The sequence below is a fragment of the Muntiacus reevesi genome, chromosome 15 (genome assembly GCF_963930625.1).
Source record: "Muntiacus reevesi chromosome 15, mMunRee1.1, whole genome shotgun sequence".
In the NCBI taxonomy this organism is placed as follows: domain Eukaryota; kingdom Metazoa; phylum Chordata; class Mammalia; order Artiodactyla; family Cervidae; genus Muntiacus; species Muntiacus reevesi.
Window position 1 is genome coordinate 40,673,879 of NC_089263.1, and position 25,233 is coordinate 40,699,111.

The 25,233-nt window shown below is 35.4% G+C and overlaps 1 protein-coding gene across 1 annotated transcript in view; it reads left to right on the forward strand.

Annotated features, from left to right (window-relative positions):
* The window catches only part of AKAP6 (A-kinase anchoring protein 6), a 441,039-nt gene that overhangs the window by 378,492 nt on the left and 37,314 nt on the right, over positions 1–25,233 (forward strand). The window contains exon 12 of the mRNA XM_065906586.1: positions 8,028–8,243. Within this exon, the coding sequence (XP_065762658.1) occupies positions 8,028–8,243 (216 nt within the window). The remainder of the gene's footprint in view (positions 1–8,027; positions 8,244–25,233) is intronic.

Sequence of the window (25,233 nt, forward strand, 5' to 3'; positions counted from 1 at the left end):
CAACTCCTGAAGCTCAATTCCAGAAAAATAAACGACCCAATCAAAAAATGGGCCAAAGAACTAAACAGACATTTCTCCAAAGAAGACATACAGATGGCTAACAAACACATGAAAAGATGCTCAACATCACTCATCATCAGAGAAATGCAAATCAAAACCACAATGAGGTACCATTACACGCCAGTCAGGATGGCTGCTATCCAAAAGTCTACAAGCAATAAATGCTGGAGAGGGTGTGGAGAAAAGGGAACCCTCTTACACTGTTGGTGGGAATGCAAACTAGTACAGCCACTATGGAAAACAGTGTGGAGATTTCTTAAAAAACTGGAAATAGAACTGCCATATGACCCAGCAATACCACTTCTAGGCATACACACTGAGGAATCCAGATCTGAAAGAGACACGTGCACCCCAATGTTCATCGCAGCACTGTTTATAATAGCCAGGACATGGAAGCAACCCAGATGCCCATCAACAGATGAATGGATAAGGAAGCTGTGGTACATATACACCATGGAATATTACTCAGCCGTTAAAAAGAATTCATTTGAATCAGTTCTAATGAGATGGATGAAACTGGAGCCCATTATACAGAGTGAAGTAAGCCAGAAAGATAAAGAACATTACAGTATACTAACACATATATACGGAATTTAGATAGATGGTGGCGATAACCCTATATGCTAAACAGAAAAAGAGACACAGAAGTACAGAACAGACTTTTGAACTCTGGGGGAGAACGTGAGGGTGGGATGTTTTGAAAGAACAGCATGTATACTATCTATGGTGAAACGGACCACCAGCCCAGGTGGGATGCATGAATCAGGTGCTCTTGCCTGGTGCACTGGGAGGACCCTGAGGAGTCGGGTGGGGAGGGAGGTGGGAGGGGGGATCGGGATGGGGAATACGTGTAACTATATGGCTGATTCATGTCAATGTATGACAAAACCCACTGAAATGTTGTAAAGTGATTGGCCTCCAACTAATAAAATAATATTAAAAAAAATAAAAATAAAAAAAAAATAAAATATGAGGTTCTTGAGGGCAGAACATTTTGACTATGTTTTGTTCACTGATGTTTCTCAACTGCTGAGAACAGTGTCCATTATAATATGTGTTTATTAAATATTTGTTCAATGAATTAATTCTTATTTTTCCACCTCTGCTATCTTAACTTCCCTAGGCTTAAGAATTGTATAGTTTACTAATTCTAACTGTATTTGCAGGGTTAGGAATGGGTATAAGATAAACCCCTGACAGGTATATGAACCAAGTTGTTGGCCCTCTCATCGACAGTAAGTTTATGGCTGCAACAACTTCTGATTAGGACTCAGGGGCAGAGATGGTCTGAAAATGTCAAAATTTTGCAAGCTTCTTCAGCTCTCTTATGAAAGGCAGTGTGGCATAGTTTCATGGATTGGCTCTTGATTCAGGTTGCATGGGTTAAAATCGTTTGCTCCTTATTAACTGTGTCATCACTGGTCAGATACTTAACTTCTTCGTGTCTCCATCATCTCACTTATAAAATAGGTAAATGACAGTAATGTATGTCTCAGACCCTCTTCAAGAAGCCGATACCATTCATGTGATCTCAGAGTGCTATTCTGAGAATTAAATGAGTTGATACATATGAAATACCTAAGAAAATGCATAGTATACAGAAATATACAAAAGATTTGTCATTAGTACTGGAGATTAGTGAAAAATAACTAAGAAAATACTACTAAGAGGAGAACTCTAGCAGTTACCTACTTTAGCTGGTAATGATCTTTCTCATCTTCAAAGTCAGTGCCCATAATTTAGTATGTATATCAACTCTGTGTTACTTTGGTTCACAGCCTCACTGTTCACAAGGTACATTTGCCTCACTTACCTCACTTAAAAACCTACAATAACTTGATGGGTTCAGTTTAGTTCAGTTCAGTCTCTCAGTCGTGTCCGACTCTTTGCGACCCCATGAATCACAGCATGCCAGGCCTCCCTGTCCATCACCAACTCCTGGAGTTTACCCAAACTCATACCCATCGAGTCGGTGATGCCATCCAGCCATCTCATCCTCTGTTGCCCCCTTCTCCTCCTGCCCCCAATCCCTCACTTACCTCACTTAAAAACCTACAATAACTTGATGGGTTAGGTCTTATCAAAAACCTTTGTGTTGCATTGATATCTCTTATTGTGAGTGGCCAAGAGTCTTCTCTTTACAGCCAGTTTACAAGCCCTTAAGTTCAGGTACCACATCATATTATTGGCCTCTTATCCTCCAGTACCAATCCTGTAATGAAAAGTATGGTGTTTGACACATGACACCCAATAGTTGTTTGTTGCTACAAGAAGTATCATTCATGTCATCTTTCCCAACCTTGCCTCCAAATGATGATTCCAAACCAACAAGCCAAAAGCATCTTTTGGAGAATCATAGAGGTAGCATCATAGCCTCTCATTTTTCCCATCTGCTATACATTCTTCTCACATGTTGGCTATAGGCATTAACATTATGGGATGCCTTGTACCTGCCAAACAGTCATCAAGGTTTTGATTACTATGTAAACTCTCTCAGAACAAAGCTTCTATTTAATTTAGCGCAATGCCAAACATATTAGTCACTAGTTGGTAAATGACTTACTTGACAAAAGTAACCAAAAGGTATAAAATCCCCCAATATACTATTAAAACAATCAGCATTCTTCATTATATTAAAATTGTGGAGATCATCAAGCAAATATGAATAATGTAAAGTTATCACTGGCTGAAAAGATATATTCATTGATCAATTCATTAATTTTTTTAGCCATTCAATAACAGTTTAAAAAATAATTGATTTATTATTTCAGTTAATAAAACTACACCACCATCACATTTGGCTCCATAATATGAGTAGTTTCAGCTATCAAAGAAACTCATAGAGCAGGTCAGGAGAGGAGAAAACCCCCAAATAAACCAAAACACCCCTTTGTATCACCATTAGTGGATTGAAAATCATATTGCTAGTTTGTAAGTGTAAAACAAATACCTTCAATCTGTCGACAGCTCTCTTGTAACATGTCCAAGAAGATATGTTTAAAGTGTTGGTGAACTGTAAAGGAAAAACAACTTAGGAACTTTGATTTTTGCTTTTATGTACTTCTCAACTTTTATAGCAAATAGACTTTTAAAGTAAGATGAAGAAACTGAGTGGAAATATAAAATAAGCAAATAAAGTAGGTCATTAGAGACTTAAAAGTCGCACACCAAACTATATTCCAACAATCAGATTCTGAAGTGATACTAAGACAATGAGCTCCATGCTAACAAAGGTAGCTCTTTAGGAAAAAAATGGCTAAAGATTACCAAATATGACAACTAAATACAAAAGCATTTGGAATCTTTTTCTCTTAGACATGTTGATTATTCTCCTTCTTTATATTTATATTCTCTTTCCCACTTCTTCCCTTTCTACTTTACTGAGAAGGCAATATGATTATGCTTAGGAACCAACATGATCTCATTGGATATCAAGGACAGTGCTTCAAAACTGGTGATAATGAAAAATCTTCCAAATTTTTCTTTTTGTAAATTAAAATGGTAAATTTTAGTTTAAGTATAGTTGATTTACAATATTGCATTAATCTGCTGTATAGCAAAGTGATTCAGTTATATATTTACGTATATACATATATAGGTATATATACACATATACATCTTTTAAAATATTCTTTTCCATTATGGTTTAACATAGGATACTGAATATAGTTCTCTGTGCTATATAGTAGAACTTTGTTGTTTATCCATTCCATGTATAATAAATCTGCTAACCATAACCTCCCCGTCCATTCCTCCCCTACCCACTCCCCTTGGCAGCCAACAATCTGTTCCCTATGTCCGTGAGTCTTTTTCATAGATAGGTTCATTTATGTCATATTTTAGATTCCACATATCAGTAAAATAAATATTTCACTTATCTCAGTGAAATAGACAAATAATTGTATTTGTCTTTCTCTTTCTGACTTACATCACTTAGTATGATAATCTCTGGTTGCATCCATGTTTCTGCAAGTGGCATTATTTCATTCTTTTTTATGGCTGAGTAATATTCCAGTGTAGATATGTACCACATCATTTTGTCCATTCATCTGTCAATGGACATTTAGATTGTTTCCATGTCTTGGCTCTTGTGAGTAGAACTTAGGGCTTTTCTGGTGGGTCAGTGTTAAAGAATCCACTTTCAATGCAGGGGAACAGGAGATGTGAGTTCAGTTCCTGGGTCAGGAAGATCCCCTAGGGAACGGAATGGCAACTCACTCCCATATTCCTGCCTGGAGAGTCCCATCGACAGGAGACTGGCGAGCTGCACTCCATAGGACAGACATGACTAAAGTGACTTAGCACACGTTCATGCATGAACCTAGGGATGCATGTATCATTTTTGGATTATCATATCTGCCCAGGAGTGGTATTTTTGGATCATATGTTAATTCTCTTTTTAGTTTTTTGGTAAACCTCCACACTCTTTTCCACAGTTCCTGCACCAGTTTACATTCCCACCAACAATGTAGGAGGGTTCCCTTTTCCTCATATCTTCTCCAGAATTTGTTTTTTAACTTTTTATATTGGAGTATAGTTGATTAACAGTGTTGTGTTAGTTTCAGATGTACAGCAAAAAGACTTACAGACTTAGAGAACAAACTTATGGTTGCTAGGAAAGAAGGGTGGGAGGAAGGGATAGTTAAGGAGTTTGGGACTGACATGTACACACTGCAATATTTAGAATGGATAACCAACATGGACTTACTATGTAACATAGGGAACTTTGCTCAGTATTATGTAACAACCTAAATGGAAGAAAGTTTGAAAAAAAAATAGATGCATGTGTATGTATAACAAAACCTTCCAGATTTTTCCATTATTTACTGCCTTTTCCAGGGGCTCCATTCTCTCTTTTCTCCAACCTGCCTGGTATTCCCAGTGTCCCAGACTACTTGCTACTGGACCTTCTGTCCTTGTAACCTCAACTACCCAACTTGGACAGTCTGGCTCACATCGTTTCCCTGATTTCACGACTCCTCTGATAGCAACCTGCATAAACTTCTGTTAGCACTTACCTCTGTATCATTCTTGGTACCACACTTATTTGTTTAGTCCATTTCCGGTAGACTTTTGATTCTTGAGAGCGGGAACAGTAGCTTGATCTTTTTTGACACCTCCATGCCTGAAATAGTGCCTAGCAAATGCAAGGTACAATACACATTTGAGGAGGTCTGGAGGCAGGGATGAGTTCATCTTGTTTCTGAGAATTACTTAGATTGCTTAGCTTGGGTTTCTGTTTAAAAGTGCTTTTCTCTAAAAATGTAAGCCAAAAATAGTTATAATAATCATTTTGTTCCTATGTAGTTATATTTAACATTTCTCTATGCATAGTTTATCATAGAAATAATGTGAACTCTACTGATTCTAAGAAACATTGCCAGCAAATGTACTGATTTTATTTAGTATGTGTTTGTGATTATAAATAAATATGTATATTTTAATGGTTGACATGGAAACACATTTATGTAAAAGAATGTAATTTTATCAATTATATCTCTTAGATGTAAAAAGGTACTGAAAAATATGTTTCCATGTAAAATTCTCAGTGTTCCTCTCCTCTTTAAAGTAGTGTTATTTCTGACGTGTGCATACAGGATAAATTATTAATCTAGAATATATCCTGAGTTCTTTGGATATTTAAATTTTTTTAATTTGCAAAATTATGGAGACATAAAAATCTGATAGTGAGTGTCAACAATTTTTAAAAACACCTAGCACATGGTTAAAACCTATCAACTGACTGGGGTTCAGATGTGGATACTTAAATACTGGATATGTTCTGCTGCTGCTGCTGCTAAGTCACTTCAGTCGTGTCCGACTCTGTGCGACCCCATAAACTAGATTCATATTAAAAGTTATTGCTAATCAGCTTTATGAACATTTCCCCTGGCCACCTCACATGTCCTATTTCAGAACTTTGAAAACACCTGTGAGATGAATAAAGCCTGTTTGGGCTGCTTTGTAAATATCACCTAATGCGGCTGTGCTGACTAACGCCACACATACCTTTACTGCCATCCCTGGCAAATTCTCATTCAGCTAAGAAACATCAGGATTCTTTGTTAGCTGGAGAAATGCAGTTATTATTTTAGACAACTTAAAATAGAGTTTTGCAAGATCCAGTTTGGTAGCATGGAACATCTCTTTTGATTTTCTAGCCCCGCCCCCCACCCTTTTAACAAATTAATGACAAACACAAACAAAAGTAAAATCTTCTATATATACATTCATAGAACTCTTTTGAAGCAATCCCAGTTGGTTCTATTATTATGTCATCTTGAAGTGTTGAACTTTGGGTGTAAAATTGACAGATATTAAGTGGACTTAATAGTTTGACTTGCTCAACAGTTCTAGAGCAAGAGAGCAATTTGAAGGTTATGTGTGTGTGAGAGAGAGAGAGTGAAATAGAGGGAAAGAGAGAAAGCATGTAAAAGAGAAAGTCAGCAGAATTGGAGGAGGAGATGGAAACAATGCCTGTTGCCTTGGTAAACTCTTTAAGTTTTATCTTTGATTGTGTAGGAGTTTCTCTCCATTCAGCATTGAACTAATGAATAGTGTTAGTAAAGAAATTTGTCAGACCTGGTGGTTCAATCAGGAGTTATATAAGGAAAATAGTAATGAACCCTAGGAAAATAAATAAGACTAAGTTCAAGAAACATAACTGAAAATGCTGTACTGGTATAAATTGAATAATAAAATTCCTAGTCATATTTTGCTATAAATAGAGGTGTGGGAATTTGTCATTCTCCTTATTTAAAATTCAGAAATATTAAAGGTACAGGGTTCTCTCATTACAGAAATAATAGAATTCCAGCTATTACTGAGTGAGGGTCGTTTAAATGGCTATAGCATGTATTATATCAATAAATGGAACATCTGTATGAAACGTCCACCTGCTGATCTACTACCACTGTGCACATTTCAGTGAACCGCACTTAATCATTTTAAGACTTCTTCTAATGAAGCCTTATCTAGATTAACATTTTAAGCACAAATACTTTCAGGCATTAAAACTCTAGCACTAAATTAAATTGCATTGTCTTGTTTACCCTTGTTGATTAATAAGCAATCTGTTAACTGTTAGAAAAGTCCAATTGTAGCAGTAGAGGGAGATTAGTAATTCAGTGATGTTTGTGGATATAATCATCATTTCTCCTGAAGGCTTTGAATTAGAATATCACTTACACACTATCCGTAGGCAAAGAAAAGATACAATATTTTAAGACATGTGTGCCCACTATTTTGCTTGAATCATTCAGCTTAGGGTCACTGCAGCAATACAAATGCTTCTGGGGGCAAACTGTTATTTTGATGCATGCACATCCTTCTTAAATAGTGTGAATGTCTATTAAGAGAAACAGAGCAACTAACAAATAATGCAGTAATCATCCTGTATCGTAATTTCTGTTTTCAAAATATTATTTCTTTGTTAATCAAGTTTCGGAAGAGAAATGTTGCTTACCATATTTTTTTCAAATAATAGCTGTTATATTTCAATTATTTTACAATCTTATTTAACTTATTTCTAGTCAGTAGAAAAGTAAACTTTTGGATGCAGAGATTCTAGGAGAAAATTTGGAAATATCCCATTTTCTTTTGGAGGATTTTTCTGTCTTTTGTGTTTTCTATGGCCTTGAAGCAAAGCATGGCAATCTGTTTGACATTTATATGACCTAAATGATTTGTTTCGTTAAGTTAATCACCTAGGTATCAAAGAGGGACTCAACATTTTAGATGTAGAAATGTTCAAAAAGTGGGGGAGAGGAGGAGAAGAATGAGATGAAGCAAAAATCACTTGGGTAGAAGATATGCAATCCAAAAGTAACTCCAGAGGCCTTCTTGTCCCGTTTATTCATGGTTAAGCATATCCCTAAAATTTAAAATTATGATGTAAGAGAATGTTGTATGTTTAAGGGAACTCTGTCCTGTAAATGCTCATGGATCGGTCCCTGTTTGCATTGCAGTCCCTCTGTCGTGAAATCAAACAGCGACGTCGCGGAGTGGCCTCCATCCTGCGTTTATGCCAACATCTTCTGGATGACCGGGAGACCTGCAACCTGAACGCAGACCACCAGCCCATGCAGCTGATCATTGTAAATCTTGAAAGAAGGTGGGAAGCCATTGTCATGCAAGCTGTCCAGTGGCAAACACGGCTGCAAAAGAAGATGGGAAAGGAATCTGTGAGTGATAGTTTTTTTAAAAATCATGATGCTCTCTCATTTTTCTCAGAAAAAACATTCTTTCAGAACTTGGAAAATGTGTTCCTCTTAACAATGATTTTGCTAACTAAAGGAATAGTTATCTCCAATCTCTAAAAGAAACTCCATTTATCATAACACAGAGTTTCATTTGCCTACTACTAAGATGAATTTTAGTCTCATTGTCTTTCAGAGAAATCATATGGAGGCTTCACTTAACTTTACCAAACTAAGCCATTAATTCTTTCAATCATTCCTTCACCAACAACATCACTAATCACGCAATACACCATGAAGGTTTTGCTAGGAGATGGCTTACCACTCTCAGAGCTTATAGAGCTGTGTGTATGCTCTACAGACAAGGCAATGAAGTAAAGTATGCCACTTGCCTTTTCTTTCCGTGATAGGAATTCACACTGTCCATGTGTAAAACAGTCTCCATTGTTCCTGCTTAGAGTGCCTTCAAATAGAGATGCATTGCTGAGAACTAGCAAGTTTCCTCTGAGAGTTTTAATGCAGTGCTCAAGGTAGAGGTGTGGACTGCTTTTAAGAATTTTCCAAATTGACTGTAAATTCAGGCTGTTGCTAGATGAAAGAAAAACATATAGCTAGAGTTGTTTTATTATAATATAGAATAGAATACACACTTATTGAGAAAACCTTCATATCCTTAAGGGAAAGGATTTATAGATGAAAAGATTGCATTCCCCAAAGGACCATGAAGTTAGTGTCTGTTAGTTCAAGGCCTAATTCTCATGTTTGACTTACATAAGTGAAATAGACACATACATACATATATAGATACAATGGAAATTTTTTCTTGTGTATTTATATCATCAGTTCTATGTTTTCAGAGTTCAAGATTCAAAATTGAAAAATCAAATATAACGTTGCCACTAAAAAACAGTCTCCTCCTATGAATTTTAATTTTAACAAAACCTTAATATTTGCTATCTGATGTGTTTGGCATTGGGAACTGGGAACAGAGGGGGCAGTGAATCAGTAAGCTTTCTCACTCTTTTTGCAACTGTAGTTATGTTGAGTCTAGGGGATGATTTTATCCTCAATAGTTCACTTCAATTGTTTTGTACTGAAGTTGCTAAATTTCTTAAGACGTCCAAGTTATTATCAGTAATCAGATTCTATATAATTGGATGTCTTTTCTTAAAATGATGTTTGTTGTGAAGCCATTTAGTTAGAGTCCTTTCTTTTCTTTCTTCCTTTTTGTCCCTCCTAGTGTTTGAAAGTGTAGAAGAGGTTATTTTTTATCTATAGTTTGAAACATCTAAGCATAGTAGTGACCATAATAAAGTTTACATAAAAACCAGTTGCACCTGGAGAAGCTCTAACATTTTAGAAGCATTCAGGCTGCTTTGGAGGAGACAGAACTGTGTTTCTCTGGAGATTTACTTGAAATCATATGATCAGGGATGCAGGAGTGGACCTCTGCAGACTAGCTGTGGACATTTTTATCCTACTTAGGTGGTAAAGGTAAGCTCTAGCTTTGAAATATTGGCTACTTCTGAGAGGTTCAAGCTACTACAGAGAAGTAGATAAACATTACAGGTGGACCAATTCCCTTTTTCTGTAGGTTGGATGCTGGATGTGTAGGTTTTCTGGAATGCTGAGGTAGCAAATAAGGTCCTCTGTGCTAAACAAGTGGACAGTCCCTCGAGAAAGGGAGAGAAGAGTAGCAATCAGTACTAATGTCAACAATGCAGTGAATACCATGTACCTAAAAATGTTGGAACTGTTTCTGACTTCTGATCTCTATTGCTTGGGTAAAGAGTCCAGGTTGCTTTGTTAAGCAAACAAGTGTTTCACCCATGTGGAGGCTGCCTTTAAAGAGACTCAGGAGCCTCTAAGTGGTCTGTTTGCTTTTCCATCCAGTGTCCCTGCCGCTATGACATCCTTTTCTGTGCACAGGAACATTCAGTGCTGTATTTCCAGGGTCTGGGACATACCCACATATAGTAGATTTTAATAGACATTTGCTAAATGAATGAACACACTTTTTATTTCATAATTTTGTTTCATTCTGGCATTTGGTCTAGAGTTACTATATTAATTCTCAGTGTTCATATTCTCAAAAAAATGGCTTTGAGTATTATGTTCCTATTTGAGTATTTCACTTTCATGAGATCACCAAGCAGATGACTTTTAACCTTTCTTCTTGAAGGTAGGGTCAGTGTTTTCAGGTTCTAAGATATGATGTGTAGTCCCCCATGGTATACTCTTTTCTTCAAGTTATTTCTGAAGGAAATTCTCTATGAGGTATTCAATGAAGTCATTCTGAACGTGCAGGCTAGGTTCTGGAACTTAGAATTAAAGGCTCTAACTCTGTCTCTGTACTGTAGAATTTTTTTAATCAGTCACTTTGGAAATAGCTTGTATAAGAGATGTCACCTAATCGTCTGTCCAGTTTGCCTCATTTTTCATGTCACTTCTATTTGTGTGATGATTTAATTACTGTTGATCTTCTCCACTAGTCTGAAGAAAACAGCCACATTTCAGGTTCTCCTCACCTTTACATTCCTAAAAACCCCAAATAGCATGTAGGACTTAACAGGTACTCTGTAGTATTTGTTAAACAAATGGATTTTTTCTAAGTGATACTCTATAATAATCAGTGTTAGTGATTCAAAGGTAAACAAGACATCTTCCTTTTCCAGAAAATGTGTAGTTAATGCAAATATACAAAGAACAATAATGCTATGTCTCTGGAGGTAATTGCTGGCTTTAAGTTTAGAGTTAATGTTGATAAAATATGGAAAATCTTTCCTTAATATTCAGAAAAATTCAAATAAAAGTAAAAATGTCAATTAAGTAAGCTTCTCTAATTCTCCTAACTAGGTAAATAATGAATCTCTCTCTCTTTTTAACTGGAAGAAAGCAAAAAATCTTTTATTAAATTCTGGGAGTTAAATAAAAAAAAAAAAAAATTCTGGGAATTAAGACAGATAGAACTCAAAAGCATCTTTCTCACTTATCATCGAGATTTGAAATTACATAATTATTTGACCAACTCCACTTCGTTCTTTCTACATTCGAGCTCTTTTCCCAGATTTACTTTGGTTTATTTTGTGTTATCTGTAAAAATAATCTCTGTGTATACTTTTTATACTGTAAGACTAATTTTCATTTGAATCATATGTTTTTATTTATCATCTCCTCCTTTTTTTCTTTATGAACCAAAAAAGTTTGAATTTTGTTCCTTTGACTTCTTTATATGATTCAGGCTTTACATTTTGGTCAACAGTACAATCTGCCTGTATTACCTTAGAGTATCCCATTTCCCAAATATTGTTTTGAATTTGTGATGTATTTATTACAGAGAACTAAGCTTTCTATTATTTGAACAGTTTGAATTTCACTTCCTACAACAGATACAGATTAAAATATGTGAAACAATCCATGAAAACAATAAGAATCCATATCAGTATAAATCCACTCTGAATAATCTATAATAATTTACAAATCTACTCAGAATAATCTTTAGCAAAGAGAAGATAACTCCTTCAGTTCACTCAGTCGTGTCTGACTCTCTGCAACCCCATGGACTACAACATGCCAGGTTTCCCTGTACAACATCAACTCCCAGAGCTTACTCAAACTCAGGTCCATCGAGTTGGTGATGCCATTCAACCATCTCATCCTCTGTCGTCCCCTTCTCCTTCTGCCTTCAGTCTTTTCCAGCATCAGGGTCTTTTCCAATGAGTCGGTTCTTTGCATCAGGTGGCCAAAGTATTGGAGTTTCAGCTTCAGCATCAGTCCTTCCAATGAATATTCAGGACTGATTTCCTTTAGGATGGACTGGTTGGATCTCCTTGCAGTCCAAGAGACTCTCAAGAATCTTCTCCAACACCACAGTTCAAAAGCATCAATTCTTTGGTGCTAAGCTTTTTTATAGTCCAACTCTCACATCCATACATGACCACTGGAAAAACCAGAGCTCTGACTAGAGGGACCTTGTTGGCAAAGTAATGTTTCTGCTTTTTAGTATGCTGTCTAGGTTAGTCATAACTTTTCTTCCAAGGAGCAGGCACCTTTTAACTTCATGGCTGCAGTCACCATCTGCAGTGATTTTGGATTCCCCCAAAATAAAGTCTGTCACTGTTTCCATTGTTTCCCCATCTATTTGGCATGAAGTGATGCTGTAAGAGCAATATTGCATAGGAAACTGGAATGTTAGGTTCATGAATTGAGGCAAATTGGAAGTGGTCAAACGAGATGGCAAGAGTGAACATTGACATTTTAGGAATTGGCAAACTAATATGGACTGGAATGGGTGAATATAACTCAGATGACCATTATATCTACTACTGTGGGCAAGAATCCCTTAGAAGAAATGGAGTAGCCATCATAGTCAACAAAAAAGTCCAGAATGCACTACTTGGATGCAGTCTCAAAAATGACAGAATGATCTCTATTCATTTCCAAGGCAAACCATTCAATATGACAGTAATCCAAGTCTATGCCCTGACCAGTCATGCTAAAGAAGCTGACATTGAATGCTTCTTGAAGACTACAAGAACTTCTAGAACCAACACCCAAAAAAGATGTCCTTTTCATTATAGGGCACTGGAATGCAAAAGTAGGAAGTCAAGAAATACCTCGAGTAACAGGCACATTTGGCCTTGGAGTACAGAATGAAGCAGGGAAAAGGCTAATAGAGTTTTGCCAAGAGAATGCACTGGTCATAGCAAACACCCTCTTCCAACAACACAAAAGAAGACTCTACACATGGACGTCACCAGATGGTCAATACCAAAATCAGATTGATTATATTCTTTGCAGCCAAAGATGGAGAAGCTCTATACAGTCAGCAAAAACAAGACTGAGAGCTGACTGTGGCTCAGATCATGAACTTATTGCCAGTTTCAGACTTAAACTGAAGAAAGTAGAGAAAACCACTAGACCATTCAGGTATAACCTAAATCAAATCCCTTATGATTTATTTTTCCTTTTTAAAAATTTAAAAAATTTAAAAATATTTTTTAACTTATTTATTTTAATTGGAGGCTAATTACTTTACAGTATAGTAGTGGTTTTTGCCATACATTGACATGAATCAGCCATGTGTGTACATGTGTTCCCCATCTTGAACCCCCCCACCTCCCTCCCCATCCCATCCCTCAGGGTCATCTCAGAGCACCAGCCCTGAGTACCCTGCCTCATGCATTGAACCTGGACTGGCAAATCTCTTATGAGTCTACGGTAATCCCTTATGATTATATGGAAATAGATTCAAGGGATTATATCTGATAGACAGAGTGCCTGAGGAACTATGGACGCAGGTTTGTAACATTGTACAAGAGTCAGGGATCAAGACCATCTCCAAGAAAAATAAATGCAAAAAGGCAAAATGCCTGTCTGAGGAGGCCTTACAAATAGCTGTGAGTAGAGAAGTAAAAGGAAAAGGAGAAAAGGAAAGATATAGCCATTTGAATGAGAGTTCCAAAGAAGAGCAAGGAGAGATAAGAAAGCCTTCCTTAGTGATCAATGCAAGAAATAGAGGAAAACAATAGAATGGGAAAGGTTAGAGATCTCTTCAAAAAAAATTAGAGATACCAAGGGAACATTTCATGCAAAGATGGGCACAATAAAGGAAAGAATTGGTATGAACCTAACAGAAGCAGAAGATGTTAAAAAGAGGTGGCAAAAATACACAGAAGAACTACACAAAAAAGATCTTCATGACCCAGATAATCCTGATGGTGTGATCACTCACCTAGAGCCAGACATTCTGGAATGTGAAGTCAAGTGGGCCTAGGAAGCATCAGTCTGAACAAAACTAGTGGAGGTGAGGGAATTCCAATTGAGCTATTTCAATCCTAAAAGATGATGGCTGTGAAAGCACTGCACTCAATATGCCAGCAAATTTGGAAATCTCAGCAGTGGCCACAGGACTGGAAAAGGTCAGTTTTCATTCCAATCCCAAAGAAAGGTGATGCCAAGGAATGCTCAAACTACCACACAATTGCACTCATCTGACACGCTAGCAATGTAATGCTCAAAATTCTCCAAGCCATGCTTCAGCAGTACATGAACTGTAAAATTCAGATGTTCAACCTGGATTTATAAAAGGCAGAGGAACCAGAGATCAAATTGCCAACATCCGTTGGATCATCTAAAAAGCAAGAGTGTTCCAGAAAAATATCTATTTCTGCTTTATTGACTATGCCAAAGCCTTTGATTCTGTGGGCCACAACAAATGTGGAAAATTCTGAAAGAGATGGGAATACCAGACCACCTGACCTGCCTCTTTAGAAATCAGTCTGCAGGTTAGGAAGCAGCAGTTAGAACTGAACATAGAACAATAGACTGGTTTCAAATAGGGAAAGGAGTACATCAAGGCTGTATATTGTCACCCTGCTTATTTAACTTATATGCAGAGTACATCATGAGAAATGCTGAGCTGGATGAAGCATAAGCTGTAGTCAAGATTGCCAGGAGAAATATCAATAACCTCTGATATGCAGATGATAGCACCCTTACGGAAGAAAGTGAAGAAGAACTAAAAGCCTCTTGATGAAAGTGAAAGAGGAAAGTGAAAATGTTGGCTTAAAGCTCAACATTCAGAAAACTAAGATCATGGCATCTGGTCCCATCACTTCATGGCAAATAGATAGGGAAACAGTAGAAACAGTGGCAGACTTTATTTTGGGGGAATCCAAAATCACTGCAGATGGTGACTGCAGCCATGAAATTAAAAGATGCTTGCTCCTTGAAAGAAAAGTTATGACTAACCTAGACAGCATACTAAAAAGCAGAAACATTACTTTGCCAACAAGGTCCCTCTAGTCAGAGCTCTGGTTTTTCCAGTGGTCATGTATGGATATGAGAGTTGGACTATAACGAAAGCTGAGCACTGAAGAATTGATGCTTTTGAACTGTGGTTTTGCAGAAGACTCTTGAGAGTCTCTTGGACTGCAAGGAGATCCAACCAGTCAATCCTAAAGGAAATAAGTCTTGAATATTTATTGGAAGGACAGATGCTGAAGCTGAAACTCCAATACTCAGCCACCTGATGCAAAGAACCAACTCATTGGAAAAGACCCTGATGCTGGAAAAGACTGAAGGCAGGAGGAGAAGGGGATGACAGAGGATGAGATGGTTGAATGGCATCACCAACTCAATCAACAGGAGTTTGAGTAAACTCCAGGAGTTGGTGATGGATAGGGAGGCCTGGAATGCTGCAGTTCATGAGACCACAAAGAGTTGGACATGACTAAGTAACTGAACTGGACTGATGCAACTGGATTTCATGACCTTAGTTTTCTGAATTTTCAGTTTTAGGACAACTTTTTTACTCTCCTCTTTCACTTTCATCAAGAAGCTCTTTAGTTTTTCTTTGCTTTCTGCCATAAGGGTGGTGTCATCTGTATATCTGAGGTTATTGATATTTCTCCAGGAGATCTTGATTCCAGCTTGTGCTTCATCCTTGATTACTCCTTGATGGAAGCCATAGACCTTCTTCCTCTAAAAAGATATAGACAGTCTTCCACTTCTAACCAGGATAGAGTAAAGGATCAAGTACCCTTATACCTGAAATAATTTAAAAACTGGACAGAAATCACAATTTCAAGTCCTTGAATACCAGGCAGTGAAGAGATGTGAAATGATTGAAGTGATACTGTGGTTACTCACATTTCTGCCTAGAGAGAATTTCCAGGTCGCTGTATACAAAGAAGAAATCCTTGCAGAGTCTAGCATTCTCCCTGGGTTGAGAAGACAGGTCTGGGAGTCCAATGAGGACAGGGCAGCTACAGGTGCTACAGGCATATAACAGAGAGGAGAGAGCTGCACAGAGCGATGGCTCTAGAGCTATGCAGAGGAATCTTCTTAAGTCTTCAGAGAGGTAATCCCCTGAACAAAGTAGAGGGAACAATCCCTGAAGCTCACATACAGCTGGGAATAGTTCCTTTTCCTATCAGTCACAGTAGAAACCCTTATCATTCACAGGGCCTGTGACAGAGTACTAAGAACAGTTTTGCATTTGTAATGCAAATTAGACTAAATGCTCTGTGTGTGTGTGTGTGTGTGTGTGTGTGTGTGTGTGTGTGTGTGTGTGCACGCGCACAGACACTCAGTTTCTTCCTACTCTTTGTGACCCCATGGAGTGTAGCCTACTAGGCTCCTCTTTCCCAGTAAGAATACTGGAGTAGGATGCCATTTTCTCCTCCAGGGGATCTTTCTGACCCAGTGATCAAACCTACAACTTCTGCATTGGCAGGTGGGTTTTTTTTTTTTTTTTTTTTTTTTTTTTTTTACCACTGAGACACTTGGGAAGTCTTGCCCAAAAAGTTTTAAAACAAAACCTGAAAAGAGCAAACTGTTTAAAAGTAATTTAAATATATCTCAGCATAACACTCAAGAATACTTATTGGCATCTGAGTATCCAGCATCGAGTAAGGTAGAATTTGCAGTATCTGCCATCCAGTTAAAAGCTACCAGTATACATGTTTATTCCTATGGCTATTTCATGTTGATGTATGGCAGAAATCAAACCAATATTGTAAAGCAATTATCCTTCAATTAAAAATAAATAAATTCTTTTTAAAAAGCTACCAGCATACAAAGAAGTAAAATACATTCGATAATGAGGAGAAAAATTCAATCAATAGAAGCAGACCCAGAAATGACAAATTATAGAATTAATAGATAACATTAAAAGTTATTTTACTTGCATTCCATATGTTCAAAGAGCTAGAAAATATATTGAGCTTATTAAGTAGAGACATTGAAAATATCTGTCTAAAACTTCGACAGATGAAAACTATAATACCCGAGATGAAAAATACACTGGATAGTATTAGCAACCAATTAGACATTGCACAAGCAACAATTCATAAATCTGAAAACATAACAATAGAAACTGTCAGAAATGACAGACAGGAAAAAAGCCAAAAAGATAGCATAAATGAGCTGGGAGATAACTTCAGGCAGGTTAGTGTATATCTAATTGGAATCATTAAATTTAAAAAAATTGAAATCATTTCAAGCATCTTTTCTGATCACCATGTGGTAAGATTAGATGTCAACTATAGGGGAAAAAAAACTATTAAAAATACAAACATATGGAGGCTAAACAACATGCTTCTGGATAACCATCAAATCATGGAAGAAATCAAAAGAAACCAAAATATGCATAGAAACAAATGAAAATGAAAACACAACAACCCAAAACCTATGGGATTCAGTAAAAGCAGTGCTAACCAGAAGGTTCATAGCAATACAAGCTTACCTCAAGAAACAAGAGAAAAATAAAATAAATAACCTAACTTTGCCCGTAAAGCAACTAGAAAAAGAAGAAATGAAGAACCCCAGGGTGTGTAGAAGGAAAAAAAAATCATAAAAATTAGGGCAGAAATAAATGAAAAAAAAAGCACAGCCAACTATAGCAAAAATATATAAAACTAAAAGCTGGTTCTTTGAGAAGATAGATAAAATAGACAAACCATTAGCCAGATTCATCAAGGGAAAGAGGGGAGCAACAAAATTAGAAATTAAAATGAGAAATCACAATAGACAACACAGAAATACAATGGATCATAAGAGACAACTATCAGCAACTACATGCCAATGAAATGGACAACTTGCAAAAAATGGACGGATTCTTAGAAAAGTATAACCTTCCAAAACTGAACCAGGATGAAATAGGAAATCTTAACAGACTTATCACAAGCACGGAAATTGAAACTGTAATAAAAAAAATCTTCCAGCAAACAAAAGCCCAGGACCAGATGGCTTCACAGGCGAACTCTACCAAAAATTTAGAGACGAGCTAACACCTATCCTACTCAAACTGTTCCAGAAAATTGCAGAGAAAGGTAAACTCCCAAACTCATTCTATGAGGCCACGATCACCCTAATACCAAACCAGAAAAAGATGCCACCAAAAAGAAAACAGACCAATGTCACTGATGAACATAGATGCAAAAATCCTCAACAAAATTCTAGCAAACAGAATCCAACAGCATACATCATGACCAAGTGGGCTTTATCCCAGGGATGCAAGGATTCTTCAGTATTCACAAATCAATCAATGTGATACACCACATTAACAAATTGAAAGATAGAAACCATATGTTTATCTCAATAGATGCAGAGAAAGACTTTGAGAAAATTCAACACCCATTTATGATAAAAAACTCTCCAGAAAGCAGGCATAGAAGGAACATACCTCAACATAATAAAAGCTATATATGATAAACCTACAGCAAACATTATCCTCAATGGTGAAAAACTGAAACCATTTTCCCTAAAGTCAGGAACAAGACAAGGGTGTGCACTCTCAACACCACTTTTCAACATAGTTTTGGAAATTTTAGCCACAGCAGTCAGAGAAGAAAAATAAATAAAAGGCATCCAGATTGGAAAAGAAGTAAAACTCTCACTGTTTGCAGATGACATGATCCTCTACATAGAAAACCCTAAAGACACCACCAGAAAATTACTAGAGCTAGTCAATGAATATAGTAAATTTGCAGGATATAAAATTAATACACAGAAATCCCTTGCATTCCTATACACTAACAATGAGAAAACAGAAAGAGAAAATAAGGAAACAATCCCACTCACCATTGTGACAAAAAGAATAAAATACTTAGGAATAAATCTACCTAAAGAAACAAAAGACCTGTATATAGAAAACTATAAAACACTGATGAAAGAAATCAAAGGTGACACAAATAGATGGAAAAATATACCTTGTTCATTGATTGGAAGAATCAATATAGTAAAAATGAGTATACTATCCAAAGCAATCTATAGATTCAATGCAATCTTTATCAGGCTACCAATGGTATTTTTCACAGAACTAGAAGAAATAATTTCACAATTTGTATGGAATTACAAAAAAAACCTCGAATAGCCAAAGCAGTCTTGAGAAAGAAGATAGCAACTGAAGGAATCAACCCGCCTGACTTCAGACTATACTACAAAGCTACAGTCATCAAGACAGTATGGTACTGGCACAAAGACAGAAATAGAGATCAATGGAACAAAATAGAAAGCCCAGAGATAAATCCATGCACCTATAGACACCTTATCTTTGACAAAGGAGGCAAGAATATATAATGGAGAAAAGGCAATCTCTTTAACAAGTGGTGCTGGGAATACTGGTCAACCACCTGTAGAAGAATGAAACTAAAACACTTTCTAACACCATACACACAGATAAACTCAAATTGGATTAAAGATCTAAATGTAAGACCAGAAACTATAAAACTCCTAAAGGAAAACATAGGCAAAACACTCTCTAACATAAATCACAGCAGGATCCTCCATGACCCACCTCCCAGAGTAATGGAAATAAAAGAAAAAATAAACAAATGGGACCTAATTATATTTAAAAGTTTTTGCACAATGAAAAAAACTATAAGCAAGGTGAAAAGACAGCCTTCACAATGGGAGAAAATAATAGCAAATGAGGCAACTGACAAAGAATCTCAAAAGTATACAAGCAGCTCATGCAGAAAAATAAATGACCCAATCAAAAAATGGGCCAAAGAACTAAAAAGACATTTCTTCAAAGAAGACATACAAACAAACAAACACATGAAAAGATGCTCAACGTCACTCGTTATCAGAGAAAGGCAAATCAAAATCACAAATAGGTACCATCTCATGCCAGTCAGAATGGCTGCTATCAAGAAGTTTACAAACAGTAAATGCTGGAGAGGGTGCAGAGAAAAGGGAACCCTCTTACACTGTTGGTGGGAATGCAAACTAGCACAGCCACTATGGAGAACAGTGTGGAGGTTCCTTAAAAAACTGGAAATAGAACTGCCATGTGACCCAGCAATCCCACTGCTGGGCATACACACCAAGGAAAGCAGAATTGAAAGAGACGTGTACCCCCAACGTTCTTCACAGCACTGTTTACAATATTTAGGACATGGAAGTAACCTAGATGTCCATCAGCAGATGAATGGATAGGAAAGTTATGGTGCATATACACAATAGAATATTACTCAGCTATTAAAAAGAACCCACTTGAATCAGTTCTAATGAGGTGGATGAAACTGGAGCCTATTATACAGAGTGAAGTAAATCAGAAAGAAAGACACCAATATAATATATTAATGCATATATATGGAATTTAGAAAGATGGTAACAATGACCCTATATGCGAGACAGCAAAAGAGACACAGATATAAAGAACAGACTTTTGGACTCTGAGAGAGAAGGCAAGGGTGGGATGATTTGAGAGAATAGTATTGAAACATGTATATTACCATATGTGAAATAGATGATCAGTCCAAGTTTGATGCATGAAACAGGGCACTCAAAGCCGGTGCACTTGGACAACCCAGAGGGATGGGATGGGGAAGGAGGTGGGTGGGGGTTCTGGATGTGGGACACATGTACACCCATGGTTGATTCATGTCAATGTATGGCAAAACCCACAATATTGTATGGTAATTAGCTTCCTGTTAAAATAAATAAATTATTTTTTTTTTAATTTTTGAAGAAATAATGACCAGAATTTCCCAAATTTGACGAAAACTATAAACCCATAGATCCAGAATGTCAACAAATTTTAAGCCCAGGAAACATGAAAAAGACCACACCAGTGATAAGAGAAATATCTTCAAAGTATCCAGTGGTCAGTGGGGAATACATTATATATAGAAGCTTAAGAAGAAAGAGTCATTGCATACATTTTTCAGAAATAATAAAAGTCAGAAGACAGTGGAACAGCATTTTTAAAGTATTGAAAAAAATAACCCAGAATTTCACACAGAAAATGCTCTTCTAAAAGTAAGACAAAAATAAATATTTTTCAGCTATCAAGACTTAAAAAAAACAATCAGCAGAACTGCCAAAAATGTTAAAGGAAATCCTTTCACGAAAAAAAAAAAAAAAATGGTATTAGTGGAAGCCTGAGTCTGCAAAAAGAAATGAAAAGCATTGGAAACATTTACTGTGTGGGTTAATATGAAATTTTTTCCATTTTATTTAAATTTCTTTAAATAATAATAGGTTGTTGAAAGGAAGATAATAACAATGTATTAAGGGATTTATTAATATAAGACATGTAGATGTAAAACATATAACAAAAATATCACAGTCCAGGAAATAGAATTATACTTTTGTATGTATAGTTCTTATATCAAGTATAGTGGTATAGAATCACTTAAAGATAGATAAAATATATACTCTGACTCTTTAAAAACAGAAGGGGCTATAAGAAATAGGTCAACAAGGGAAAGAAAATCATTTTTAAAAATCTCACACAATGCAGAGAAAGAGGAAAACTGGGAGTGAAGAATAGATATAATCAATGAAAAATTGAACCAACTGCATGAATAATTCTGTTAAATATAAATGGATTAAAGACCTCAATTAAAATGCAATAATTTCTAGCTTGCATTAAAAATCAAGACTGAACTATATGATTCCATTTTAAGTATAAAGAAAAATTAAGTTAAAAGTAAAATGATGGGAAACTATATATTAAGCTAATACAATTAAAAGAGTGTTGGAGTGTCTACATTAATAGTAAACCAATTAGAGTTTGGAGCAAATAATATTACAAGGTATAAAGAAGGGTATTTCTTAATGATAAATATGCTAATTAATCAAGAGAACATGCCATTCATTACTAAATGTTTGTGCTCTAGTAACAAAACTTATAAACTCATAAATCAAAACTGATACAGTTACAAGAAGATAAGAATATACAATTTGGGGCAGTGAGTCCAATACTTTTCTCAATAATTGTTAGTACAATTAGAATGAAAATCAGTAAGAATATAAAAAACTTGAATCATACCATAAATCAATTTGACCCAATTGACATTTAAAACACTGCATCCAATAATAGGAGAATATACACTCTTTTCAAGTGTACATAGGACATCTACCAAAACTGACTCTCTTCTGAGCTGTGGACAAGTCTCAGATTTTAAAAAGTCCTCATTATATCCTGTTCTCTGACTATAACAGAATTAGTTTTGAAATAACTATTAGAAATATATTGGAGAAATCCTGAAATGTTTGGAAACTAAATGCAAACTTATATATAATTCCTGGAACAAAGAAAAATGAAAAAGAGAAATTAGAGATTATTTTGAAATGAATAAAAATAGGAAAAATTAAAATTTGTACCAACCAAAATTTTCCACCAAAATAATAACCTTAATTTTCACCTTATGCAACTAGAGAAGGGCAGATTAAACACAAAGTAGAAGAATGGAAATAATAAAGATTCAAGGAGAAATCACTGAAATTAAAAACAGAAAAAAACAATAGAAAAAAATTTATGAGAAAAAAAATTTTAAGATCAGTGAAGCTAATAAAGATCTAGAAGACTGAACAGAGACAGAGGAGAAAAAAATTAATCATCGTTATTGGAAATAAGAGAAATTACTACAGATTCTACCAATGTTGAATGAATATAAAGGAAATACTATGAATAATTTTCTAACATTAAATTCAATTATTTAGATAAAATATACAAATTCCTTAAAAGTTGCAGACTGTCGACATTTACTCAAAAAGAAATACACAACCTGAATAGTTCCATATCTTCTACATGACCATTAGTTTAAAATCTCCTTGTAAAGAGAATTCCAGGCCTTGATAACTTTATGGGTAAATTCTCCCAAATAGAGAGGTAAGAAATTGTACTAATTTTATGCAAAATCTTCCAGAAAATTGAAAAGGAAGAAATACTTCCCAACTCAGCATTAGTCGAAAATATTACAAGAAAACTACTGACCAATATCTCTCGTGAATATAGAAAAGGTATTAAAATTTTATAAAATAATCAACAATATATAAATACTGATAACACATTATGACCATGTGAGTTATAGAAATGCACAAGTAGCTTAACATATGAAACAGATCAATGTAATTCACCATAATCAAATAGAAAGGAAAACTATATCCCAATGAGTGCAGAAAAAGCATTTGCCAAAATCCAACATTCTTCCTGATATAAGCTCAGAATCCTAAGACTAAAGTAGGAGCTTCCTTAGCTTAATAAAAGGCATATACAGTAATTTACAACTGACATCATGCTTAATGGTAAAACACTGAATTTTTTTCTTCTTACATGGTAAGGATGTCCATTTTCACCCACTTCTGTTCACCATTGCACTGGAAATTTTAGCAAGTACAGTAAAGCAAGAAAAAGAAATTAAAGACATGCTGCTTGGAAATTAAGGAGAAAACTTATTCATAAATTCTATGGTCATCTATGTAGAAAATGCTATAGAATCCCCCAAAATATTTAGAACTAACAAAGAATATAAGAAGGCTGTAGGATACAAGATCAATATACTAATATAAGTTGTGGTTTTTGTACTTTTACTTAACAATCGAAATTGAAGTCAGTATCATTTACAATAGCAGCAAAAATACAAAGGCTTAGGCATATATCTAACAAAAATATGGAAGACTGATACTCTGAAAACAAAATATTAAATGAGTGATTAAAACTATACCATACTCTATATGCTATACTGTACTTGTGGATCAGAAAGGCACAGTATTATTTCTTAATCTTTTAAAAATATTTATTGGAGTATAGCTGATTTACAGTGTGTATTAGGTAGATTCTTTTCTCCTATAGGTTATCACAGAATATTTAGTAGAGATCCATGTGCTATACTGTAGGTTCTTTTTGGTTATCTGACTTTTATATAGTAGTTTGTGTGTATTCATCCCAAGTTCCTAGTTTATCCCTCTCTCAGCATGTTTCCTCTCTGGTAAGCACCAGTTCATTTTTAACATCTGCAAGGCTGTTTCTGTCTTATAAATAACTTCATTTGTATCATTTTTAATATTAGATTCCACATATGAGGATATCATATGATATTTGTCTTAGTTATCTTAGTATGATGATCTCTAAGGCCTTCCATATTGCTGCAAATGGCATTATTTCATTCTTTTTATGGGTGATTAATATTCCATTGTGTGTGTGTGTGTGTGTGTATACACACACACACATATATATATATATATATATATCACTTCTTTATCCATTAATCTGTTGATGGACATTTAGGTTGCTTCCATCTTGGCTATGGTAAATCATGCTGCTCTGAACACTGGAGTGCATGTATCTTTTGAATTACAGGTTTTTTTGGATATAATTTCTTGCCATTTTTTACCCCATGACTATTTTGGTTGGTTATCACATCCTGTATTATTGATTTATAGTCTTATTTTTGCTTGTCATTAGAATCTGCCTATAGTTCTTTTTTTATTGAATATAAGAAGAATCATATAAACAAATAACAGCACAATAGTTTTTATTAATGTACTATTTTCTATTAGTTGATCAGTCTTAAGAATTTTTTGTATAATGTATTAAAGATCAAAAGACTCAAGCTTAGATTTAGTTAGAGGATTATATTTGGAAAAAAATCCAGTGCTTTTTTCCACTCTCATTTAAAAAAAAAATAAGATGTATTTTCACTGGAAGAAATAGAATTAAGTATTGGGATTATTTGGAAAAGATAAACCAAACAATGAGAAAACACTGAATTAAAAAAAAAAGAAAGGCTTGAGAAGGCAAAATATGTTTTGAAAATTTTGAATAATAAAGTTCCAATTTTTGGCATATATTATGAATGAAATGCTTTGGATAAAGTCATCATATATCATCACTCAACATTTTTTACTTTAAAAGTACTTCTAAAAGTAACAGAATGAGTTTTATGCAAAATTCTTTTGAGTTTGCTGTTGAATCCAAAGAGAAGAAGGGGGAAATGACCTGACATTTAATTTATTCATGAAGCTTAAATGGAAAAGGATTTTCAAAATGTTGCAAACATAAGGCTCTTTGGTGTTAATTTGGAGATAAAGCTTGGGATTCTGTCATAAATATACCTGTTCTGCCAGTTTTTAAAATATCTTGGTATGGTCCCAGTACTCCCTTTCCCAAGTCAGTTTCTTCTATCATCTGCAGCATATGGATAGATACTGTACCTATTTCAAAATACTCAAAATA